This window comes from Caretta caretta, chromosome 19 (genome assembly GCF_965140235.1).
Source record: "Caretta caretta isolate rCarCar2 chromosome 19, rCarCar1.hap1, whole genome shotgun sequence".
Taxonomy (NCBI): Eukaryota; Metazoa; Chordata; order Testudines; family Cheloniidae; genus Caretta; species Caretta caretta.
Genome location: NC_134224.1, coordinates 12,364,454 through 12,381,310, shown reverse-complemented (window position 1 = coordinate 12,381,310; position 16,857 = coordinate 12,364,454). Strand labels below are relative to the sequence as shown.

The 16,857-nt window shown below is 49.1% G+C and overlaps 2 protein-coding genes across 2 annotated transcripts; both read left to right on the top strand.

Moving 5' to 3' along the window:
- Positions 1–1,371: 1,371 nt before the first annotated feature.
- Positions 1,372–5,914, top strand: RAB42 (RAB42, member RAS oncogene family). The gene is made up of 2 exons (XM_048825511.2): positions 1,372–1,819; positions 4,325–5,914. The coding sequence occupies exons 1-2, from the start codon at positions 1,572–1,574 to the stop codon at positions 4,746–4,748; spliced, it is 672 nt and encodes a 223-aa protein (XP_048681468.2). The 5' UTR covers positions 1,372–1,571; the 3' UTR covers positions 4,749–5,914.
- Positions 5,915–10,699: 4,785 nt separating this feature from the next.
- On the top strand, positions 10,700–16,171 carry LOC125624585 (ras-related protein Rab-39B-like). The gene is made up of 2 exons (XM_048825512.2): positions 10,700–11,196; positions 14,315–16,171. The coding sequence occupies exons 1-2, from the start codon at positions 10,982–10,984 to the stop codon at positions 14,745–14,747; spliced, it is 648 nt and encodes a 215-aa protein (XP_048681469.1). The 5' UTR covers positions 10,700–10,981; the 3' UTR covers positions 14,748–16,171.
- Positions 16,172–16,857: the final 686 nt, after the last annotated feature.

Below are 16,857 nucleotides of genomic sequence, written 5' to 3'. Positions count from 1 at the left end.
CCTTTCTGCTCCTGCTTGCAGGTTAGGGGGCTCTGAGGGTAGCATGGGATTTGCATCAAAAGCAGTCTGGAGCAAGGTGGGGTGAGTTGTGCTTCGCTGCCTTAGGGGGCAGCCTGTGGTGTCACTCTGTATTGGGCTGCGGTGTGTGAGATTTCTGGAGGCTTTGCAATAAGTGGTGCATTGCAACCTTCCAGGAAGAGCATTTATGGTTTGAGTCTCCCAAGCTAGCGCCTAAAAATAGCAGCATGACTGCGGCAGCATAGGTGCGGCTCGAATACAGAGCCAGGTGCTCGGGTGGGATTGTGCTTGGGACGGCTGGCCTGTGTCATACACGCGATCTCACTAGATGATTCCAATGGTCCCTTCTGGCCTTGGAATCTAGGAATTTTAATCACCATCCCATGTAATGACCATCCCAGCGCACTGTCTATACTTGAGTTCCCCCCATTGCTGCTATCAATGGTGTTGCACTGGTGATAGCAACCGGGGAAAATGTTAAGGGGGCCAGGGGGAAACATAGTGAAGACACAGCCGGGAGTCAGTACAGACGGAAACAATAGAAATGAGTAATGCAAACCTCACTACCAATCCCAAAGGACCATTAACATTCCACTGCTGGTCTTCCTGCCGGATAATGATCTCTCAAACTGGGCTCCATGGGGCACTTGCTGGGGGTCTGTGGAGAGCTGGCTAGGCACATGATCTTGGTTCTTCATTACTGAATACCAGGAAACCAAGCTCTTTCCTAACATTACTTTCCCCTATAAGTAATTGCTGTAATTGCCACATGGACTGTCAGTGCTCCTGAATGGGAGTGGAGATGGTCTCTATTCAAATGCAGATCAATGAGTGTTCTTTCAGTTAACTCGGATAGTTAAGACACTGTGGAACTGACTAGCACAAGAGGGGAAGAAAGACCCTAATAAGAACACATGTCTTTCTAAAGTGTCCAAGGTGACATTAGGCTGGACAAAACATTGCAGAGGGTATATAAACCCACATGTTTCATGGCATAAACCAACCACAGTCTGTGGTCGGGAAGAAACTTCTCCTGTGGGTATAACTGTCCACTGTGGAGTTTCCTGCACAGACCTTTGAAGCAGCAGGTGCTGGACACTGTCAGAGACAGGACACTGGGTTAGATGGACCCCAGGTCTGATCTGGTCTGGCAACTGCTACATTCCTAGAATTGCATCTCCCCCACCTCCCCTGTGATCCTGACAGTAATCTGATACAGCCGAGTTGTCTGTTTATTGGCGGGGGGGGGGGGGAAGCTGATAGGGCCTGAGGCTGGGAAAGGGAATGGGGGAGTGTCTCTCTCCCCATAGCAGAACTTTGCTCCCAGAGGGGACTCCACTAGGGTGGGGTGAGAGGAGGTTAATGGGATGAGGGTGGAGACCTCTGGTTAAATTCTCTCTCCTTTGTCTCTCTCTCCTGTCATTCCATGCCAGGATCTGGGTTTGTAACCTCCTCCAGGCCAATTCACCCAAGGCTTCCTCTGGGGAATCTGCATCTTAATTCAAAGGCTGCTCCAGTCCCACCAAGCCCCAGCCCTGCTGCTCCTCCTTGGAATGGAGCCGGTGCCACCCCCTCCGGTCTCTCACCTGAATGGTAACTGGCACTACCAGTTCCGGATCATCCTGCTGGGGGATTCCACCGTGGGCAAGTCCTCCCTGCTGAGGTGCTACGCTGAGGGCTCCTTCATCCCGGCTCCCTGCCCCACCGTGGGTGTGGAATTCTACAGCAAGATGATGGAGCTGCCTCCGGGCATCAAGGTGAAGCTGCAGCTTTGGGACACAGCTGGCCAGGAGAGATTCAGGTGAGGAGGGACCAGAGACCCAGATCGCCCCATTTCACACCACGGCACCCAGCGCACTGGAGTTACCTTACCCTGCAGGCTCAGACACTCCCATCCAGAGTCACAGGCCCACCCTCCAGTCACTCACGCACACACACACAGAGTTATAATTTTCCTGGCATTGGCACAGCCCTGAGATAAGAACCTTAGGAATCCCTGAGACGGCCCTTACCCATATACCAAAGAGATCCAGTCTGCGGAGACCAGATCCCTTCAGAGAGAGACACACACATAGAGAACCCTCCATCTCTCCAGACACACAGATCCCTGCCTGCCCCTCCAGACCGGACACATATACCCATAACTGGGGACCCAGCTCACCAGCTCCAGACCGGTTCCCTTCACCCCAACACACACACATCATCCCTGATCTGGTGCTTTCTCTTTCCTGCCCCAATGGCCTGAGCAAGGGTTGTTGTTTTTTAAAAAAAGGTTTTTGTTTCCAGTTTTCTTTTCTTTACAGCTTTGTCAATGTCATGCTGTAGCATGATCATGTGCATGATGAAGTCACCCAGTCACGCTTGTGTGTTTGCACTGAGGGGCCTGGGTGGGAGGGGTTGCATTGCAATAGGAGAGTGTGGGGTTTTTGTTATAGGTAGGGTTAATTCCAACTGTTTATTTGGCTGTCAGTAACCCCCCACTCATTTTTTACTGGAACCTGCCTTTCTTATGGAGAAAGAGCAGCAGGAAAGAGCGTGGACAAAGTTTACAGCACTGGGGAATCTTGGGGTCTAGAAGGGCAGGGTTTGCTATTGTTGCGATCTGAGTGGGGGAGTGGATGGTTCTGTTCAGTGATTCCTGCAGGCTGGAGAAATAATGCCTCTGTGTGTGAAAAAGGATCCAACTAGCTGAGAGCCTTGTTTGCTGGGGGAGCTGAGGGTTTGAGATCAGAGCGGCTGGCGATGAGATAACTAGTTATGGGCCTGGTCTGGCACATCTACGCAGGGGAACCGCTCTTACCACTGCAAACAGTCCCACTGAAATCAGCTCTCCTGTGGGGAGCTACAGCTGCAGCTTATATCAGTTACAACTACTAGGTGCTGCGGTTTCTGGTCATGGGGGGGACGTTAGCTCTAAGGAGTGAAGGGGCAACTAGCACTGAACACCAGGCACGCTCTCCCTACCTCATGGCACACACGCTACATGGAGCACACCAATGCAGCACAAAACAACTGGAGTAGGGCCTAGGACAGGGGCCTATTTAGGTGCCTAACTCCCCTGGGCCAGAGGCCTTGAAAACCCTCACTATTCCAGCGCTCCCATCACACAGTGAGGGGTGTGGTTTTAAAATCTAGCGCATGCCTCCCTAGCCCGGTCTCTAAGGTCTACATGAGCTGTGCTTGACTTGGGTCCAAGTGTGGGGCACAAAGATGGTTTTAGGCCAGCTCTGAAGCTCCCTGATCCAGGGACCAGTCAGGGGGTTATTTGGCTCTTGGCACAATTTAGAGATGTTTCAGGGCTGCTCTAAATTACACCAGCCAGGGACCACAGGCACTGCAACCATGGCCTCCTTTTCCTGGCCATGCTGAGGACTGGGCGGGGCAGTGATATAGAGCTACTACATCAGTCTTGCATAACCCAGGGATTCCTCTTGTGCAAGGAGACTCCTCACCCACATAGCCAGTGACGCTTTGCTGGATCATAGGAGAGAAGCCAAACCATAAGGCCAATCTTTGATGGATCTGCTCCCAGAAAAAAACCTCTTAACATAGATCCTTAAAGACTGATGACATAATGGGGATCTGCCCTTATTTGTCTTTGTATGATGTCTGAAGAAAGCCTGAAACATTTCTTTCTTGCTTGTGTTTTATATTAGAAGTGTCAGGACCCTCATGTCTTGTCTTCCCTGGTTCTGCCGAAGGGCTCCTTGGAGCACCAGAAAGGTGGATTGGGTGGTTTCTCAGCCCTTACCTCAAGGGGTGAGGGCATTTAACCTTTAACAACAAATGTTTTTCTCTTCAGTGTGTGCAATGTATTTGAGTCAAATAGATGTTAACAGAAAAAAGTTTCAAGAAGTTTGACTAAAAATCACTTCCCTGATTAATTCATCAGGTTTTATTTCTTTGCCATCTCTGGGGGCCAGATCCTTAAAGGTATTTAGGTGCCTAACTCCTATTGAAATAAACGGGAATTAGGTACCCAAATACCTCCAAGATGTGGGCCTGGGGCCACAGTTTGGTCTCTAGTTATCCACAGAGTCTTCCAGAAAAATAAAAAGGAGGCAAGACCTGAATTTCTAATGTAAAAGATAAACATGGGGGGACACCTCTCCCAAACCTAATGTTTATGTCATCAAGTAGCAAAGAAGGGCAGGGCCCCAGCTGAGTGTGGGGTTGAAGGTAACACATGGCCCAAAGTGAGTAAAAGCCAGTAGGGGCTTAGAAGACCAGCCCTAGTCCCTGGATGGCATTTGCAGGTGAGAAGCAATGTTAAGGGCTCACTGAGTTGTTACGTTTGTGTTCCCAGATGCATCACCAGGTCTTTCTATCGGAATGCTGTGGGTGTGCTCCTGGTGTTTGACATGACCAACCGTAAGTCCTTCGAGCACATCATTGAGTGGTACCATGAAGTGGCCAGCATCCAAATTATGGAGAAGGTCATCTTCCTTCTGATTGGCCACAAAAGTGACTTGAAGTCAGACTGCAAAGTCTCCACTGAGGAGGCAGAGGGGCTGGCAGCCTCCCTGGGCATAGGCTTCATTGAAACATCTGCCAAAAGCAACACCAATGTGGACTTGGCCTTTGAGACTTTGACCAACACCATCTATGAGGCTCTGAAGAACAAGGAGATCGATCTGCAGGAAGGCTGGGATGGGGTGAAGGTGATTCACAAGAGAACCTGCAATCCCCAGAAGAAGAGGCGAAAACCACAAGAAAAATGCCAATGTTAACCCAGAAGTTAGGGACTAGGACCTGAAGTAGGGATGGAATTGGTGGAGGAGAGACTGGATGAGCCGATTCAGAAATAAATTAGGGATGGGCCTGAGATGCAAAGTTGGAGGATCAGGGGGATGGGAGTTCTGTTTGTCTCTAGGGAAAATAAAAACCTCCAGGACTTGCTTTCACCCATTGTAGTAGGTGACTTCCATCAAAATAGTAAAAAGTGCACTACTGCCCCCTTTAGGTGGAGAACAGGGAATCCAGGACCAGTGACCCACCACTGACTAGCTGCTAGAGGCTTTCCCTTGGTTCTTAGCAGGGGAAATCCCTTTTAATACACTGCAGGACTGGCTCTAAAACTTTTTAATTACTTATTTTTAACTGAATTTTGGGACTAAGAAAATCTTTAGGAATCTAGGAGTGCAGCTCTTACGGCATTACAAGGGATTAAATCCCCAAATCCCTGCTTTATTGAAACATGCCAGAGACTTTAGCTTTACAAAGAAACCGGCATGGCCTGATTTTGGGTGCCTAAGGAATGTGGTGAGTGAAAGAATTCTCAGGACATGAGGAAGCCAATTAGATGTTTCCAGAGGGTAGAATTCAGTTGCAGTGCTCAGTGCAGAGGGGTGAGATTCACCCCTTTGCAAAGGGCCAGTATCATGCTTAGGCACCCTTTTAATTAATTTGTTAATTGTAGAACAAATTGCTCATTTTCTAGCGTAACCCTATACTATTTGGTCTAGACTGAGGAGACCTTAAAAGTACATTATTAGTATTCCATCAAGATCGGGACCCCATTGTACTACGTGCTATACCAACATATAGTAAGAGACAGTCCCTGCCCAAAGGGGCTTGCAATTTAAACAGATAAAGGGGTCAGAGGGGAAACTGAGGCACAGAGCAGGGAAGTGACTGGTCCAAGCTCAAAGGCAGAGCTGGAAATAGAAACTATGTCTCCTGACTGTCCCACAAGTGTCCTGTCCAGTCAGCCACACTCCCTCGCTGATCATGCTCCTATGCTCAGCCTTATGGCTTGATTGCATTTGAACACTTAAAAACTGCTATGGTAAACTCCCAGGGACAGATTTCCCCCTCCCGTATCCTGTATAATGCCATAGATGTCTAGTTGGCAGCCGGTATCAAGTGGAGTGCCCCAAGGGTCGGTCCTGGGGCCGGTTTTGTTCAATATCTTCATAAATGATCTGGAGGATGGTGTGGATTGCACTCTCAGCAAATTTGCGGATGATACTAAACTGGGAGGAGTGGTAGATACGCTGGAGGGGAGGGATAGGATACAGAAGGACCTAGACAAATTGGAGGATTGGGCCAAAAGAAATCTGATGAGGTTCAATAAGGATAAGTGCAGGGTCCTGCACTTAGGACGGAAGAACCCAATGCACAGCTACAGACTAGGGACCGAATGGCTAGGCAGCAGTTCTGCGGAAAAGGACCTAGGGGTGACAGTGGACGAGAAGCTGGATATGAGTCAGCAGTGTGCCCTTGTTGCCAAGAAGGCCAATGGCATTTTGGGATGTATAAGTAGGGGCATAGCGAGCAGATCGAGGGACGTGATCGTTCCCCTCTATTCGACATTGGTGAGGCCTCATCTGGAGTACTGTGTCCAGTTTTGGGCCCCACACTTCAAGAAGGATGTGGATAAATTGGAGAGAGTCCAGCGAAGGGCAACAAAAATGATTAGGGGTCTGGAACACATGAGTTATGAGGAGAGGCTGAGGGAGCTGGGATTGTTTAGCCTGCAGAAGAGAAGAATGAGGGGGGATTTGATAGCTGTTTTCAACTACCTAAAAGGGGGTTCCAAAGAGGATGGCTCTAGACTGTTCTCAATGGTATCAGATGACAGAACGAGGAGTAATGGTCTCAAGCTGCAGTGGGGGAGGTTTAGATTGGATATTAGGAAAAACTTTTTCACTATGAGGGTGGTGAAACACTGGAATGCATTACCTAGGGAGGTGGTAGAATCTCCTTCCTTAGAGGTTTTTAAGGTCAGGCTTGACAAAGCCCTGGCTGGGATGATTTAACTGGGAATTGGTCCTGCTTTGAGCAGGGGGTTGGACTAGATGACCTTCTGGGGTCCCTTCCAACCCTTATATTCTATGATTCTATGATTCTATGAGATTTCAATGGCATAGCCTGGATCTAAACAAGAGTGACATTATGGTACCATCTTGCATCTAGTTAGAAAAATCCAAGCTCTGTTCCTCCATAGCCAGGCATACTGCATCTGTCGAAAATCAAGCGCGCATTAAACGCCCTAGGTGAAATCCTGGCCCATGGGAAAACTCCCGCTGACTATGTAGCACCAGGATTTAATCCCAGTGTATTTACAGGTGTCTGTTATTATTGTTTGTGGGTATGAAGCTGTGCTACATATGGACTAGTGCAATCCTGCCACTCACATGTTTCCAGCTTGTATGGATTCTTTATTAAAAATAAATCATTTCCTTTGTATAATTTGGTGCTTCCTTCAAGATTGGGGGTTAGAAAGGAAGAAAACTGTGCCAGATTATACAGCAAAAGGCCTTCTGCTGATGCTCTGCACTTCTGTGGCTCTATTTTAACTGAGGATCTTAAAACCATCAATAGTTTTTAACTAATGAGGCCTCACCCGCCTCCTGTGAAGGGTGGAAATATTATGTTCATTTTATAGATGGGTAAACTGAGGCACAATAAAGTCAAGTGACTTGATCAGAAAAGTGGCAAAGCCAGGAGTTCTGATGTCTAGGACACCTTCCCTATTCACTAGGCTGCACTTTCTCCCCCTTAAAATAGTTTTAAACTTTCAGTTTAAATTAATAATTCTTTCTGGGGACAAAATAATCCAGTGGCTTTCAACTTTTCTAGACTACTGTACCCCTTTCAGGAGTCTGATGTGTTTGGCTTACCCCCAAGTTTCACCTCACTTAAAAATGACTTGCTTACAAAATCAAACATAAAAATACAAAAGTGTCACAGTCCCACTAGTACTGAACAATGGCTGACTTTCTCATGTTACCCTTATAATTATAAAATAAATCAACTAGAATATAAATATTGTATTTACATTGCAGCGCATAGAATATCGAGCAGTATAAACAAGTCATTGTATGAAATTTTAGTTTGTACTGACTTCGCTAGGGGTTTTTTAATGTAGCCTGTTGGAAAACTAGGCAACTATTTAGATGAGTTGATGTACCCCCTGGAAGAGCTCCGCATAGGCCCAGGGGTACACGTACCCCTGGTTGAGAACCACTGAGCTAATCTGTCAGCTCTTTTTTTCTCTTGTACCTAGTCTAGCTATCACATTTCTTATAAAGCCACCACTGCAGTATCTGGGCCCATTGGTGTTTCAGTTCTGCAGTAATCACATGATTTTGCCTGGTTCATGTGTCACTGGAGATAGGGAGAACAGGAATACTTGTGGCACCTTAGAGACTAACCAATTTATTAGAGCATGAGCTTTCATGAGTTACAGCTCACTTCATTGGATGCATAGAATGGAACTCGATACGTTTATGGAGGAGATGGTATGATGGGATAACATGGTTTTGGTAATTAAATATTCATGATAAATAGGCCCAATGGCCTGTGATGGGATATTAGATGGGGTGGGATCTGAGTTACCCAGGAAAGAATTTTCTGTAGTATCTGGCTGGTGAATCTTGCCCATATGCTCAGGGTTTAGCCGATCGCCCTATTTGGGGTCGGAAAGGAATTTTCCTCCAGGGCAGATTGGAAGAGGCCCTGGAGGTTTTTCGCCTTCCTCTGTAGCATGGGGCACGGGTCACTTGCTGGAGGATTCTCTGCTCCTTGAAGTCTTTAAACCAGGATTTGAGGACTTCAATACATAGGTGAGAGGTTTTTCGCAGGAGTGGGTGGGTGAGATTCTGTGGCCTGCATTGTGCAGGAGGTCAGACAAGATGACCATAATGGTCCCTTCTGACCTAAATATCTATGAATCTATGATATAGTTATATATATAAACATACAGATAAGTTGGAAGTTACCATACAAACTGAGAGGCTAACACGGCTGCTGCTCTGAAACCTGGAGATAGGGAGGTAACTGTGTGGGGATTGTCAGATACTGTTAATTCAGAGGAGTCCTAGGGTCTGAATTATACAGGTAATTAGACTAGATAGTCATAGTGGCCCCTGCTGGCCTTACGCTCTATGAAACTCCAGAATCAAACTGAGCAGGATCTCCCTAGTCTAGTCTCTTCAAGTTCTCACGCTGCTCTCACCACTAGCCTCGGAGGGGCCCTTTCCCAACTTCCACCCCCTTGGCGTGGAGCCACATGGGGAAAAGTGCTGAGGCCTCCTCACCCTGTCAGCTGCTGCAGCAGGACATGGTGTAATGGGGGCGTTTAACCAACAGCCCATCTTTGATTCAGTTTGTAGAACCTCCTGCTGCTTGGTGGGCCAGCAGCAGCCGGAACTGAACCTATGAATGCTGCATCTGAACCCATGAGCTGCTACTGCCTCAGCTAAAAGGCTCACCTCTGTTAAACTTATCGGAGGGGCCCCAACCTGTACATGTGTGGCCCAGACACCACTGGCGGGGAGGGAATAGCGCCACCACATGGAGTAGGTGTGGGTTACGTCTGCTTGACACCAGTGAGGCAGTAAGGAAGAGTCTGTCACTGCAGCCTGGACTGATGTTTTCAAATCGTTGGGGTGAAACCGGACTCAGATTTGAGTGAAGCTGGAGCTGATTTTATTAATTCAAATACAAGTATTCCACAGGCCCAATCAGCCGTGCAGGCACCAGGCAGGTCTTGCATTAATTCATGCCCAGTTGCAATATCAACGCTTGGCCTTTGGCGACAGAGTGCACAAGGCATGAATGAACACAAAGCAATACATGCCCTGTCTTGGCTTGTTGCTTAAACATTCTCCCAAGGGAAACCAGTGGCTCTGACAACACATCTCTGCTTACCCCAGGGGCTCAGCTCATGCCCAGGTTGGCTGCGGCTGGGCGGGGAAGGAACTGCCTTTAAAAGCCAATCCTATTAAGGGAATGTGAAAGTCTTTTAAATATTCTCTATAACAGCATACTAAGATGGAGTCCATCTCTAGGGCCTTCCAGCCAAAGAGCTCAAACCCTTTAAATTTGGACTAAGGGCTTGTCTATAATCTGGAATAAAGTAAAATGTGGATTTAAAACAGATTAACTATTCCTGATTAATCCTGTGTGTGGTCATTCTTATTCTGGACTAAGTATGTCTACACACAGGGACGTGTAGGTTTTTGGAGGCCCAGGGCAATATCTGACATGGAGGTCCCCCACCCTTCCCCAGAGGGCTGGGGTGGTGGTGATTAGCCGGCGAATCCACCCTGCACTCACCCTACAGAGACAGCGCCTGTCCCATGGGGCCAAGCCCAGCTCCCCGTTCTGGGTGTTGTGACCTGACACACAGGACCACAGCACTGCCCAGGTTTGGCCCAGCCACCACTCCATCATGAAGAGGGTGGGTGGCGTGCCCGGGTGTAGGACCTGGGGCACAGGGTCACAGCCTGAGTGGTGCTGACACCCCATTGCACCAGGTCACAATGCTGCCCATTCATGCTCCATGGGTTTGGAGGCGCTTTCAGTTGGAAGATCTGGGACACACTGCGCCTTTTGCACCCCTCTCTGGGCAGCTGTGTCCACACATAGCGTTAATCAGGAACGGATATTCTGGAAGAGCTCCCCAGGATGGTAGACAAGCTCTGAGTCTCCCACTACGGTCAGTACTATCACCTGTATTTCACAGGAGGGAAAACCAAGGTGCAGTGACTTGCCCAGAGACAGACAGTGGCAAGGCTTGGGTAGAACCCAAAGTCACCTGACGCCCAGGCCTCACTATTTACAAGGCCCCTATACATAATCTAATCTTCTTAATCTAACCTAATGCCAAGGAGATGCTTCCTCATCACAGCGTTTTGCATCTGATTTGCTCGCTCCTTTCCTCTGACACACAGGGCCCAGTGTTACTGAGCGGAGACAGTCCTGACAGCCAAACGTAGGAGTAATACGTTCTCTCTGCCTTCCCCTTCTATAAACATTGCGCACTCAGCGGGAGGGGTGGCAGCTGCCTGCCTGGACACGAGCTAGAGTAGCTCTCAGCCTTCAGCTGGAACCATCTCGCTCCGCTTCCAGCAAGTCCCAACCGGCAGCGCCGTGAGAGTTCTCTCTCCAGTCCGCAGACACTCGGCTCCAGGCTCCTTGCTGCTCACAGGCTTGTCCTGCTGGGATACTCCGGATGGATTCACTCTGGCACTACCAGTTCCGCATTATCATGCTGGGGGACTCGACGGTGGGAAAGTCGTCCCTGCTGAAGTGTTACACCGAGGGCGCCTTCCTCGACTCCATCAACCAGACGGTGGGGGTGGATTTCTACGTCCAGTTTGTGGAGCTGGAGCCCGGGCTCCGGATCAAGCTGCAGTTCTGGGACACGGCCGGGCAGGAGCGATTCAGGTGGGTTTGCCAGGGAGGGTTAGACGTACGTGTAAGCGTGTGGACCAGACGGAGCCAGAGCCGGAGCCAACGAAGGGAGCTTGAAAGCTGCAATGGGGATTAATACAGGTGCAGGAAGCTCCAGGCTCGAGCGCAGGCTGCAGTTTTCTTGCATGAACAATGCTGAGGAAAGGGGCTTGGTTCACAGGCCGGACACCAAAGGCCTTGGAGTAGGAAAAGCGTGGGCCATGGCTCGGTTAACTTCTCCCAGGCTGCCCCTTGCTGTTGCGTCTGAGCACCGTGGTCCCCAAATTGAGGGGTGCAGAAGAACATTCGGGGGGAGCAGCAGGGTCCGGGCCAGCCCCCCAATGCGGGCAGGGAGGGAGTACCATCCAGCCCACACTCTGCTCCCAGCTCTGCTCCGGCCTGCCCCCAGCCTCGACCCCTGACCGCAACTCCATTCCTGGCCCCAGGCCCAGATATGCTCCTAGTTGCGGCCCCAGCCTCAGCCTCCCTATCCCTGTCTGTGTCCCATCCCCCACCTCTCCTGGGGAACCGTGGCCCTGTTCCCAGCCCCAGATCCTGGGGGAGGAGGGGTGCACTGACAGGGGTAAGAGGGGGCACAACCCTGAAAAGTTTGGGGATCACTGCTCTAGCACAGCTTGGAGGGACCCTAGGTAGTCTCTCAGACTCTCCTTGGCCTCTCTGCTGAGACAGGCAGCAAAGGGGGCAGCTGGTGCCGTGCAGGAGAGCGGTTTAGCCTATGGGCATCCTAACCCCTGGGAACCGGACAGAAAGCTCCACCCCCACGCTCATTTTCCCTGGGCTAGGTCCAACTCTGTGTGTAAAGCACCTGCAGCCGTGCTCAGGTGCTGCTGCGTGGGCCTCTCTAGAGCACGTTGGGGGAGTTTAAAGCCCTCACTTTAGGGACTCCCCTCCTCCCAAATTCTCGGTGCATGTGTCATCGCCCTGCTAGGGTATGGCAGGGGAGACTTGTAGGGTTTCCCACCAAACACTGGCCCCAGTGCCTAGAATAGAGGTGCAGAGTGGGAGGGAGCAGGGACCCAGCCCTTAATTCCGATCAGAGGAATAGTACTGAGAACCACTGATACACAATGGGGCTTGACGGCCAGGCTGGGGCGCTGTCAGGGGGAGTCACACACTGGGTGCAAAGAACTTTCCAGCTAACAACACTGTGGGCACCTACTCAGCCCCCCATAGCCAAGGGCAGGACCTGTGGGTTCCATGCTGGGGCAGGGTTATCAAAGCTGTTTGGCTCAGCTCGGCTTTTCCCCTGTTGAATGTTACTATTTGAGCCCTTACCTTCCCCCCTTCCATTGGCTTCAATGAGAGCAGGATTCACCCCAGGTTCGGAGGAAGGAAGGCGAGGGGTTAGCAACCGCCTCCCGGGTGAGGGGAGGTCCCGCTCTGTGGCTGAGACTGCCAGGCCAGGTGGGGTGCAGGCACCAAAGCCTGATTCTCCTTGCCCTTACCCTGGTGTCAGGTCAGAGCAACTCCACTGATCTGTCTGATTTACACCAGTGTAAGTGAAAGGAGACCCACATCCCTAGGGACTGGATGGAGACCAGCTATCCCGTCCAGACCCAAGGTCCTTTAGTTCAGCACTTCAGGGTATTAGGTTTTCTGCTTCCTAAGCTAAGGGGCTAATTATTAACCAGACACATGCCCCATTGAAAGGAACTGGCTGGGCACACCTGAAGCACCAGGGCCAGCCCCAAGACGTGGAAGAAAAGGGGCTTCTGAAATCTCATTTACACTGGAGGTTTGGTCAGTGTGTAGCCAGTTAGTGACAAGGGCAGCAGGTTTCCAGGAATTCCCCAGGGGTGGGAGCATTAGCACAGATAGGGCTCAGCTGTTTAATACCTCTGTGTTCGGAGCAGGCAGACATAACACAAGGGTAAAAATACCGGCACTGTTGCCACTGCAGGTGGGGACACACAAGTGGCTGGAAAACAGGAGGAATCATAGAATCATAGAATATCAGGGTTGGAAGGGACCTCAGGAGGTCACCTAGTCCAACCCCCTGCTCAAAGCAGGACCAATCCCCAGTTTTTGCCCCAGTTCCCTAAATGGCCCCCTCAAGGATTGAACTCACAACCCTGGGTTCCAAAAACCTGTTCTGGGCAGAACCCAAACTGGCTGTAAACATGCTTTGTTCACACCCCACATGGTTAATTCTCTGCCACCAGCAGCGTAAGCTAGCCCAGTGAGTGTAGGAGACTGGCTTGGAGTAACCAGTTCAGCCAGCTCTCGGGCTGCCAGGGCATCCCAACATCTATTGCTCTACCTGCTACTGGGCGGGGGGTCCTCAGGGTACTCTACCCTCTGCCAAAGTCCGATGGGATAGCTGCCTTGATTTTCCTAACATGTACTGATATGGGAGCATAAATTGATAGGAACATAAACCAAGCTAAACTGGGGGAAAGAAAAGATGCATTGTGGACACAAGTCAAGCAACTGGCTCAGATAAGAGTCACCCCTGTGACACGAATCTGGTTGAACATGTACCATAGACAGATGTTATATCTAGGCATTAGGACTAGTTAAAAAAATTCCATCAAAACCATTTTGACAAAAAAAAGTTTTCCATGGAATGCAGGGTTTTGTTTTGTGGGTTTTTTGTTTGTTTGTTTTGACACGAGAAGTAGCTGCTTTCCTCAGAACATTTAGTCAAAAAAAATGATTGCCCCAAACCTAAAGTATTTGCATTCAAAATGGCACCCAGCCGTCTCACAAGACTTGTAGATCAGGGGCTTTATGCTTCCATTCCCCTCTCTGGGTGGGCTCTCTACACAGACTACCTCTCCCATGATGCACCATGACCAGGGACTCCGATGGGACGCATCACTTCTCGTCACTGCCGCGGGGGAAAGTGGTGCATCATGGAAGATGTAGTCTAACCAGAATAAGGCACCTGAACTTTAACTCCCATGAGGCAGTACAGTGCCATTCTGAATTGAAGTTTTGGTTTTCTATATTCCACCAAAAAGTTGAAATTTTCTGCAGGAAAACATTTTCCAAGCAGTTTCACAAGGCAGCCTCTGTGCCATAAAGATCTTAGGAAAGTAAAGCAATAAGAAAATGCAGAGTCTCACGCTGTTCCCTTCTTGTGTCCTAGGTCAGTGACTCGCTCGTACTACCGCAACTCCGCTGGGGCAGTGCTGATGTTTGACCTGACCAACCGAGCATCCTTTGAGAGTATCAAGGAGTGGCATCAGGAGGTGACAGACACGGTGAAACCTTTTCACGTGGTCTTTGTGCTGGTTGGGCACAAGAGTGACCTGGTGCCGCAGCGCCAGGTTGAGCGAAAGGAGGCCGAGAAGCTGGCTTCCTCACTGGGGGCAAAGTATATAGAGACATCCGCTAAAAGCAACAGCAACGTGGATGATGCCTTCCAGCTGCTGACCTTGGAGATCTATGAAGCTGTGAAGGCAGGGGTGCTGAGCCCAAACAAGGATTGGGATGGGGTGAAAAGCAGACTGCCACCCACAGAGGAGCCCAAAGTACAGAACCTGGGAAAACAAGAGAAGCAGAAGAAGTGCTCATGCTAGCCAGACATTGTAGACTAAGAAGCCAGAGTGAGCTACCATCACTCACCTTCCCGTATGAGACTTGGCTGCCAGGCAGGACTATATGCAAGGACAGTCACAATAGCCTCTTCTAACAGGCTAGTAGTTCCCGCTAACCTCTCCCAGCAAAGGCAACAAACAGAACTGGAACGGGTAATGTTTCCATCCACTCATGTTCAAAGGCTGCAGGGTTACACAGCACCCTTTGTGCTTGGAGGAAATTCCAAATAGGAATCCAATGGTCTAAGCACTGGAAAAGTCTGGAATTTACACTTGGATACAAAGTTAAATACATTTTATTCATATTTCTGGTTGCCTTTAGCATTAAAGTTAGAACAATAAACATGCCAATAAAAATGGCAAGTGTCCCCCAAGTGGTATAAACAGTGACACTAGACCGAGGAGGTGCCTGCAGATTCGGAGGATTTAGAATCTCCATGGATGCTGCATTTGCTACAGACTAAACATTCTTCCAGCTGTCCTGGTTGTGAAGCACTTCCCAGCATTGGTGTTCAGCTTGGAGTCTACAGAGTCACCCAGCAACAGCATCTAAAGCACCCCCAGCTTCTCCCATTCTCATCAATGCGGCTCGTCGTTTTAAAACCCTCAAGTTATCATTAAGCGGTGTTTTGCTGCAGGTTGTCCTGCCCGAAACATCCAGCCACCACGTCCCTCTCAGGTCACTGGACTTCCCCTTCACTTGAAAGGGCATGGCCTAGGAACAAGGCTGTAAGTTTCGAATATGAAAACAGTCACTCTATTCGGGAAAAGCAGCTTCCCTCTCAGGCCTTAGATTTAGCAATCTGGTTCTAGGGCAACAGGACTGGCTATTCCCGCAGGCTGTGTTCTTGTGACTACGCAGGATACTGAAATGCCTTCAAGACAGAACAGGATAGCTTTCACCTCCAGGTTACTGGTTAGAATCCAGACCATGCTGATAGTTTAAAAAACAAATAAAACAAAAAACTAGGCTCTGTTGGCTTTTTAGGTGACCACTATAAGAAATGAATTGGGCAGGTCTCCAACCAGTTTCCAGACCAGACTGTGGTACCCAAACTTGACGTTCCATCCGTTCACTTCACAACAATTTAAGAAAGTGGCACATGAACCAATGAAGTTTGGGATCCAGTTTTAAACCACATCATAAAGAACCATCTCTACAACTGGCCCCTACAATGGTAGTCTCAGTGGAAAGACCAGTTATTAGCTGGGCACGGAGAATGGATGACATGCATACTTACGAGTGTGAATCCCCATTTTGGAAGGACCGTGTCAGGTACCAGAATGGCAGTTTAGGACACTGCCTATGCTGTCAATAAGAGTTCAGTTATGAAGTTAACCAGTCTCAGCAGGATTCTTGCAAAATCCCCCCCCTTACTGCAATAAACACGCTTTGTATAGGTTTACATTTTAATGTTTTTAGACAGTGTGTACGGAGAGATTTGGCAAACCAGTGAAGTGCCTGAAACCACTATTGCAAGCGTTCTCAAACTGGGGGTCGGGAGGTTATTACATGGGGGATCATAAGCAAGTCTCCAGCCCAAACCCCGCTTTGCATCCAGCATTTATAATAGTGTTAAATATATATATAAAAAAAATTAATTTATAAGGGGGGGGTCACACTCAGAGGCTTGCTATTTGAAAGGGGTCACCAGTACAAAAGTTTGAGAACCAACACACTGTTGCTTATTGCTAAAAGTTATCGAGTCAGCAGGCCATAAATTGGTCATGCAGCGGCCTTAGCATAACCAAGGCAGGAGGGAAGGGAGTTCTGGGTGCCACAGACAGGGCAGCTTGACCCCATGTCCTTCCTGCTAAGAATGTTGAAATTGCTGATATATGTATTTTAGAAAAACAGGAAGTCTGTCTGTATGTGCCTCCGGGAATGTTTGTCAAGGCCCCAAGGTATGGACACTCTGAGGGGTGGGGGTGGGGGGAGGGAAAACAAAACAAAACATATCTGGTTAAATTGATGATCAGAAGGAAACCCCTTGCATGACCTTTAAAAACTGCTTGCTTAGCAAGTTTTCTTTAAGGGACATGTCATTGTATTATTAATGTATAAATAAGGGGGAAAAAAGTTTGAGGTAGC